At 40.0% G+C, this 9,465-nt stretch overlaps 1 protein-coding gene across 1 annotated transcript; it reads right to left on the bottom strand.

The window, feature by feature from the left end:
- Positions 1–8,587: 8,587 nt before the first annotated feature.
- Positions 8,588–9,262, bottom strand: LOC308611443 (ferritin light chain-like; the record flags this gene model as incomplete). The annotated part of the gene is given in 3 exon segments (XM_081260218.1): positions 8,588–9,195; positions 9,198–9,217; positions 9,220–9,262. Coding segments are annotated over 3 exon segments (531 nt in total), but the record flags the coding sequence as incomplete, so codon positions are not given.
- Between the last annotated feature and the right edge of the window lie 203 nt (positions 9,263–9,465).

Genomic DNA, 9,465 nt, shown 5'->3' with positions numbered 1-9,465 from the left:
GGACATTTAGCCAAGGGCTTGATTGGACTATTATTGGGAAGAAGTAGTGTCGCCATGAAGGGTTTAACTATTATGCCAGGACTCATAGATTCTGACTATGAAGGAGAAATAAAAATCATGGCACAAACTATAAAAAATATAATAACGATTTCTCCTGGTGATAAAATTGCACAATTGCTACTTTTGCCCTTTGTACCTCATGGACAAATTTTACAACATCAAAAGAGAGAAACAAAGGCTTTTGGATCATCTAGTGCTGCCTACTGGATTCAGAAGATAGGGAAAGAACGTTCAGAAATGAAATGAACCATTAATGGAAAGGTTTTTTCAGGTTTGTTAGACACTGGAGCTGATGTCTCTGCTATGACGCAGAGGCACTGGCCTAAACATTGGCCCGTTAGTCCTATTATTACAGAACTTCAAGGAATAGGACAGAGTTCTTCTCCTATGCAAAGTAGTCAGTTATTATTATGGCAAGATAGTGAGGGCCATTGAGGATACTTCCAGCCTTATGTTTTGCCTGGGCTGCCTTTAAACCTCTTGGGCCAAGATATATTAAAAGAAATGGGAGTATTACTTTATAGTCCAAATTCTCAAGTCTCTAATATGGTGTTGGATCAAGGATTTCTTCCCACAGAAGGGCTGGGAACAAATCAAAAAGGAACTGTCTATCCTATTGATGTGAAAATAAAAAGTGATAGACAAGGTTTGGGTTTTTCTTAGGGGCCTTGGATTCTCCTCCACTCACTGCGGATCCAATTACTTGGCTGAGTGATGACCCTGTATGGGTGGACCAATGGCCCCTCACAAAGGAGAAATTAGAAGCTGCAGAACAACTAGTACTGGAACAATTAGGGCATTTAGAAATTTCCAATAGTCCTTGGAACACTCCTATTTTTATTATCAAGAAAAAACTCTGGAAAATAGAGGTTATTAGAGGGTCTAAGAGCTGTTAATAAAACTATGCTAATAATGGGAGCTCTTCAACTAGGCCTACCCTCTCCAACAGCCATACCACACAATTATCATCTTTTAGTTATAGATTTAAAGATTGTTTTTTCACTATTCCTTTGTTTCCTGAAGATAGAAAACATTTTGCTTTTAGCTTGCCTTCCTTAAATTTTAAGGAATCCATGAGGAGATACCAATGGAAAGTACTGCCTCAGGGCATGACAAATAGTCCTACATTATGCCAAATATATGTGGCTCAGACCTTAAGTCCTGTGAGAAAAAGGTTTCCAACGTCATGTCTCATACATTATATGGATGATATACTTTTAGCCACTGATAATATTTCTTGATTAGAGACTGCTTCTCAATTTTTACAACAATCCTTACAATCATTTGGCTTGGTCATTGCCTCAGAAATAATTCAAAGACAATCTCCATTTTTCTATTTGGGAAACTATATTGATAACTCTACCATTAGGCCTCAAAAACTGCAAATTCGAGTTGATAATTTAAAAACATTAAATGATTTTCAAAAATTACTTGGAGATATTAATTGGCTAAGGCCTTCCTTAGAACTTCCTACTGCTCAGTTAGAGCCTTTATTTGATATTCTTAAAGGTGACTCAGATCCTTCTACTTCACGATCTATGACTCCAGAGGATTTCAAGCTTTACAAATAGTTACTAGAGCTAACAGCTCTGCACAATTAACTCGAATACAAACTCACCTGCCAATTTCTTTAGTTGTCTGTCCAACACCTCATGTGCCTACTGCCATCTTATGGCAAGCTGTTGGAATTATTGAATGGATTCATATGAAAACTACATCCTCTAAAGTTATTAACCCTTATTATGAACTTATTAGTAAGTTAATAATGCAAGGTAGAACTAGATGCTTACAACTTATAGGTATAGTACCTTCTCAAATTATTATCCCTTATTCAGTTCGTCAACAAAATTGGCTTTTTCAACATAGTAATGAATGGGGTCTTGTTCTTGCAGGATTTTCAGGTACCTTGGAATGCCATTAGCCTGCTGATAAATCGATCCAATTCAGCAAACTTAACTGTTATATCTTTCCTTCTATAATTAGGCAACAGCCTATTCCTCATGTACCTTTGGTTTTTACAGACGGTTCTTCTTCAGGAGTGGCTACTGTAATCACTGACGACGGAACAAAACTCATTAAACAAACTTCCTTGACTTCAGCTCAACGTGTTGAACTGTATGCTGTCATTATGGCTTTTAAACATTTGCCTTCTATATCTTTTAATTTGTTTTCTGATAGTAAATATCTTATTCGCTTATTATTTCTTCTGGAGACTGCGACCAGAGGATATACTAATGACCCTGAATTATCATCCTCTTTTCATTTGCTTCAACAGCTTATTCGTTCCCACGACGGTCCTGTTGCAGCTCTGCATATCCGTGCTCATTCTAACTTGTCTGGTCCATTGTCTAAAATGAATGCGACTGCAGATGTTTTAACTCGATCTAAACGTGATCTCTATCCTGTGCATTTTCCTCCCAAAAATAAAGTTAAAGTTACTCTTCCTCCTCAATCTCTTTTCCCTAAAGCAGGACATATCCCAATTTACCATCCTCCTCCTTTCCGTTCGTCATGCTGTCAAGAATGGCTAAGGTATTGCATTCATTATCTTCATACTGTTGATACTCATGGTCCATGTCCTGGAAACCCTCATATTATGGTAAGTTATGATCAAACTGCTTCACAAGCAGCACAACAATCGCATGCTTTACACCATCAGTCGGCGGCTACATTACGCAAACAATTTTCCCTTACTCGTGAAGCCACCCGACAAATTGTTAAGCAATGCCCACAATGCTTACCTCACCTTCCTGTTCCACATTATGGTGTTAATCCTCGTGGATTATTACCTAGTCATTTATGGCAAATGGATGTTACTCATATCCCGTCTTTTGGGACATTACAGTTTGTTCATGTCACTATTGATACTTATTGTGGTTTCCTCTGTGCTACAGCACAGACCCGAGAAGCTACTAAACATGTTATCACTCATTTATTACACTGTTTTGCTTTCATGAACCTTCCCAAAATTATTAAAACAGATAATGGGCCCACTTAACTAGTGTTGCTTTTGCAACATTTTGTGATTCATTACAAATTACCCATATTACAGGCATTCCATATATCCCTCAAGGACAAAGTATTATAGAATGTGCAAATAGATCTTTAAAGCTAACTATTAAAAAATAAAAAGGGGAATTATATAGAACAACACTACATAACCTTATAAATCATGCTCTGTTTATTTTAAATTTTCTCACTGTTGACAGGGGAAAGGTTGGTGGCTGAGCCAAGATTGGCCTCTCAATCTCTGGAGGTCCTCTGGAAAGATCCGCTAACCAGCACTTGGCGTGGTCCTGATCCTGTGTTGATTTGGGGACGTGGTCACGTGTGTATATTTCCCAGATCAGCTCCTGGACCTCTCTGGCTTTCTGAGCGCTTAGTCAGGCAAATAGATGGCTCACCACAGCTCACACCTAGTTCAGAAGATGAAGAAGCTCTGTATCTCTCCCGAAAATTTGACAGTGTTGATTGAGAAAAAGAAGAAGAAGAGGAGACCACTTGCCAGGACGACTCAAAGGAGTGATGTTCCAACTTGGGGACAAATTAAACAATTGGTTTCACGAGCTCAAGAGTTAGTGAAACAACAGAATAATCCTGTTACACCTGTGACTTTATTTTTGGCTATGTTGGCAACCATTTCATGTGTTCCCTCTGTTAATGCAGCAACTTACTGGGCCTATGTACCTGATCCTCCACTGTTACAACCCATATCTTGGTCTGAAGCAGAGTTTCCTGTATTTTACAATGATACTGTTTATGGGCCTCTTATTGGGAATATAAAACAAATCAATATGTCTGTAAATTATACTAACTGGATTAGTACCTATCCTGTGTGTCTTAGCCCATTGAATCTGGAAACTGGATGTGTAAAGGCTATTAGTTATGAGCATACAGATGTTGATGAGGGAACGGATCAATCAATTAGTTTGTCAGGCTCTCCAGGCATCCTTCGTTTTACAGGAACCAACATTACTCTTACATGCCCGGCTACCAGCCGACGAGAGGATCTTAAGGATACCATCATTTGCTATAAAAATGGGCTACCTATTAATATTAGAGGTCGAATCTCATATGCCTCACCACTTAGGGATTCCACTATTACTATAGCCAAGGTTACAGGTGAAGATTCAGGACATTATTTGTGTATGAAGCATTTACTTGGAGGACAAGGGATACTTATGGCTGGACATATGGTTACTATTCTTAAGAGAAAATCAAAAACTCAATTTCCTCCTTTTATAACCATTAACTTTCCTGGATCCAATTTTGAATGTTGCAATGCATCTTGGAATAATAACCAAATATGGTGTACTATAGATTATACCAAGGGGTAAATTCTTATCTCTTCTATTCCCGTCATAGATAGGTCTATCGCATTTCAAAAGAACTGGGATATATGGAAACTAGCTCTAACTTATTCCAATACGCCTGTTATAACTTGTGTTGCTCCTCCATATACACTTTTGATTGGTTCTATTAACATTGGTAATTCTTCCAAAGGAGGATAGAATATTAGCTGTGTTCATTGTATTTTTACAGTTGTATGTTCCCTCCTGCAGGAACACAATCTGTGCTTATACTAAGGCAACCCATATATGTTATGGTGCCTGTACACCTGAGAGAACCTTGGTATGAAGATACTGGAGTACAGGCATGGGTGGAACTCTCTAAAGCCTTGCAGAGAAGGAGACGCTTTATTGGGTGGCTAACAGTAAGTTTACTTGCCTTGGCTGCTCTGTCTGCTACCGCGGCTACTGCCGGTCTTGCTGTTTCACAGAGTATTAATCATGCTCACTTTGCCAATCAGTTATCTCAAAATACCAGTCTTGCTTTATCTTTACAAAGTCACATAGATTTACAGATGAATAACAAGTTAGATGAATTTAAAAACGCAATTTTGGGGATTGGAGATCAGATGGCAGCATTAAAATTGAGGATGCGTTTAGCTTGTCATGAAAAGTATAGATGGATTTGTGTTACTCCTTACAAGTACAATGACTGTATTTGGGAATGGGAAAAAGTAAAAATGCATCTGCTGAGTGTTTGGTCAGATAATAATATTAGTCTTGATCTTAAGAAATTAAATGCTGAAATTCAGGATATACAAAATGCACATCTTGATGATATTTCGCAAGAAGATGTAATTAAAACTTTACTGGACCATTTAAAGTGGTTAAACCCTCAGTCGTGGATTTCTGGAGGGTTGTCAGGATTTATTACCCTGGCCATAATTTGCCTATTATTGATAATAATCTTCTCATGTCTGTTTCGTATCCTCATGCAACAATATACTACTCTCGGCACTAAGCTTCATGGAATTATTTTGCAGCAAAAATTAAAAAATAAAAAAGGGGAACTGAGGGAAACAGTCAGCCTTGAGATCAGGCTACGGACATGCCAGGCATGCCACCGCTGCTCGAAGGGACTGTCCCTACTTGTTCCCCTCCTTGTTCCATTCCATGGGAGATAAATCACCAGGGCCCAGAAATCAGAAAGAATGTAAAATGAGACAAGCAAAGCTGTCTCGCCCCTCCCTGCACATGCAGGTTATTTTGGATGATTCTGGGCTTATGGGTTTTCTCTCAGGGAAGTTAACCTTGAGCCGAGACAGTCTATAGATAATGTAAACCACCGTCTGGCAACCTTCCATTTCTAGTCTATATAATCTGCAACCGTAGCATAGTAAAACTTGCCTTGCAACCATCAGTTGTCTTGGTCCTTCTGACCCCATTCGTCGGTGCTACTTCAGTTCCTTACCCCGTCCCTCCTGACCCTGGGCGGTGAAATCCTCTTTCTCCAGCTGGTCCGCAGCACATATGAATATATGTTTTTGTCTTGCTGTACTGCACATATGCTGTCTAGTAACAGAAGTTGTGTCTGCTAGTAGTGTTGTAGATTATGTCTTTCCAAAGCGCTGAGGCAGTGCACCTACTCTGTAGTTGCAGCTGATGCCTGAACGTATCCTAGCTGACAAATTATTGATTAATAAGAACTTGAATTTCTAAAGATTAGTACTGTTAACCAAAATCTGAGCAAGGAGTCTCAAATGTAATTCTTAGCCAGAAGTACATGTTAATGAACCAATTAACAGTGTAAATCAAGGAACATCAATGTAGGGATTTCTTTTAATTTCTTTCTTACCTGCTTGAAATATCAGTTAAAGGTTGCCAGCTTGGTTGCAGATGAACGGACGTTTGAATTTCACCAAACTACTTAATGTGGAATAGGATAATAGACTTCCAACGCCCTCAAGGCTGTGACCTTACAGCCATTTTACATAACACATCATCCTCCTTTAGGGATGAACCTTTCCCTGGCCCGAAAAGTAGCCACTCCGTTGAAGCTTTGCTTATTGTAACAGGCTTTTGTTTCCAGGTTACATGTCTGTGGAAGACTTAATTCTGAATAGAGATATAGATATTACTGGAAACTAATTGTTTTTGCTATTATACTCTGCTTTATCAAAAAAGTAAAACATTTAAATTATGCTAAAAAAATATAGATGTTGTCTTGCAATCTTTAAACAATAAATGAAAGAATTGCCCTTAAAAAAAGAATTAAGCAATTAAGCTGTTGGTCCCACATCAGACAAATTATCCTTATACCTCCTGTCAATATTGTTAACAGAGACTGTTATTTTATTAATCCTTATGATGCCGTGATTCTTTCTTTCATGTTTCGGGGCACAGCAGGTGAGAGAGTGGGTTTAAGCTGGTGGGTTTATCCTTCTTTTATGCGTTCATTCAATATTATGTTCATTTACTTATTGTACACATATGGCAATAGAAGCTGCTAAGGCAATCATTGCTATTCTGCAAAACAACAAGGCACAGAAGCAGATGTCTTATTTCTGATATTTGTCCCCCCAGGATTTTTATGATTAAAGATCCTTTCGCCCCACTCCCTGGAGAGGACAAGGGGCTGCTCGCTGGAGGATTTTTAATGACTTGGGGAAAGGCTCAAATATCCCCCCATTATGGTAATCCACCCCAAGGGCAAACCACACAAGAATATTATGAATTTATTTTATTTTTCTATCCTTGCAAAGGTAATACTCAGCTCATTAGAATATGAAAACTATACTGTCAAATTTCAGAATTACATGGATGAAGAAAATCACCAAAGTGGCATCATATCATGTGTGTTCTAGTTGTGTTGACTATGTTGACTATATTAACTATGTTGTGTTAACAATATATTGCATAACTATATATTGAAAAGGCAAAATGCTGTACCTTATTTCAGAGAAAATAATTATGTTGGCAAACCCCAAATTGTACATTGTAGACGGGTCCTAGGAAAAGAAGATTTCATTCATAGTGGACAAGAGGTTAGCTTCTGTTTTCATCCATGTGCTATTTCAAGAATTAAGCATCATTAATAATACAGGATATAAGAGGAATAGTCTAAAGATGGAAAAGCACATTTTGATTAGGAAAGAGAATTTAAGGCTTAAGTCTTTTTTTTATGGAAAACTGCCTTATTACTATGAGCTAAGAAAATTGTTTCATTCTTTTCTTCCTTGCTTTCTTCTTCTTCTTTTTAACCTTTTTAATATTGGATATTTGACCCCTAAGCTGAGATGACTGAAAATGCCTCCTCTGGGCATCAACCATTTTGAAAGACTTTTTCCCCCTCCGTAAGGGCTATTTGTCTCTTGGAGGCATTGTCTACATTACTCACCAAGAGGCAAGCATTTGTCCTTGCACTAAATGCTGACATCTCCTGATAAGAGGGAAGCTGCAAAGTAGAAGAATTGAAGGTCAGTATGTTGATATTGGTCTCAAGCGCATTGATGTACATTTGTGTATTGGGGAAGGGGAGTGAAGCTTGAGAGTGGGCCAGTGGGGAGGGGTAAATATTTTGTGATGCTGTCTACCTATGGGCTTATAAAGTTTACAGCTGCATTAGGAGGACAAGCATTACCATTAGCATGAAAAGTAGGGCAGACGTCAGTTGCAAAAGCTTCTAGCCATACACATACGGCAATACGTAAATGATACACCTTATTGCATTCACCCATTCACCCTCCCCTGTTCACGCTAATTGGAAAGTTCTATCCACTTCAGAGAAGTAACACAACTATCAATCATTTTCCCTGGCACGAATCTTCCAGGAGGAAGAAAATGGAATACACCTAGCAACAGAGCTCACGCAGTAGCCCATGTGTCTTAGATTTAATATCTGATCACTAGCTGGATTGAAGCCAAAAGGTGGTTCACAAATTTGCTGCACATTAGAATCACCTGGGGAACTCTGAGACCTCCATGTGCCCAGGCTCCTCCCTAGAACTACTGAATCAAAATCTCTGGGGCTGGGACCCAGACACCAATGTTTTTCTTCAAAGCTCTTTAGGTAATTAATACGAGCAGCAAAACTTGAGGACTAGCCCAATAACGGGAACAAACTTGTTTCACACAGATAAAGTGGGGCAATCCATATGTTAAAAGAACCTGTGTATATATATATATATATATACATTATATTTCTTTTTTTCTCTTTATTCTGTTTGTGTTTCAAATAGGCTTTTTATTTTTCTTCTGCAAAAAGCGTTATTGTTTCCATTTGGTCCAAGGCTTGGGAGAGGGCTCCAGGGCGGTTACAAAGCTGCCTAGTGGATGCAGAGCTGGGCTTCAGGCAGAACTCTGACGCCAGAGGGGCTCCTCAGAGGCCGCTGCACTTCAGAGACTCCTGTTTGTGCTCGAGCGTGAGCCTTTCGAAAAGATACTCGCCCAGCACAGCCTGCGGACCAGCCAGCCTGCGGAGGTTGGTCAAGTGGTCGCCCATCTTCTTGATGAGTTTCAGCTGCTCCTCCAGGAAGCGGCTCTCCAGGAAGTCACAGAGGTGGGAGTGTGTGCGGGCAGGACCCAGGGTGTGCAGATCCGATAGTGCCTGGTTCAGGTTCTTCTCCCTAAGAACGGCGGCTTCCACAGTGTCCTGGGTTCTACCCCACTCATCTTGAGAAGGCTTCTGCGCATCCTGGAAGAGGGCGCGGCCGCAGCACTGGTTTTGCATTTTCAAGAGACGTTGGGCGCCCTCACACTTCTCCTTAGGCAGTTGGCGAAAAATGTGGCCCCCACTGTCCAGAGTCCCATTGTTGCTGTCGAAATAGAAGCTCAGAGAGAGGTAAGTGTCCACAGATGCATGTTAACAGGCGGTGGACGGCGGCCTCCACCTCGATGGAATAATTCTGACGAACCTGGGAACTCGTGGTTGATCAGTGATAAGGAGCTAAGCTCAAAAAACGGTGTTGGCCTGTCCTGGAGGCTGAGGATAGCTGAGTGGCTGATTCCAAAGGTTGCGACAGGAAGAAAGGCTGGACGGTTGTCGGGGGCTGGAGCAAGGAGCGTCCCTGGGTCTGTTCATTCCAAACACTGTTGAAGCAAAAGGCAGATCTGCAGG

Source organism: Mesoplodon bidens, assembly GCF_964165515.1.
Source record: "Mesoplodon bidens genome assembly, contig: HAP1_SCAFFOLD_259, whole genome shotgun sequence".
Classification (NCBI taxonomy): Eukaryota; Metazoa; Chordata; class Mammalia; order Artiodactyla; family Ziphiidae; genus Mesoplodon; species Mesoplodon bidens.
This window is presented reverse-complemented; position numbering and strand designations above follow the sequence as displayed.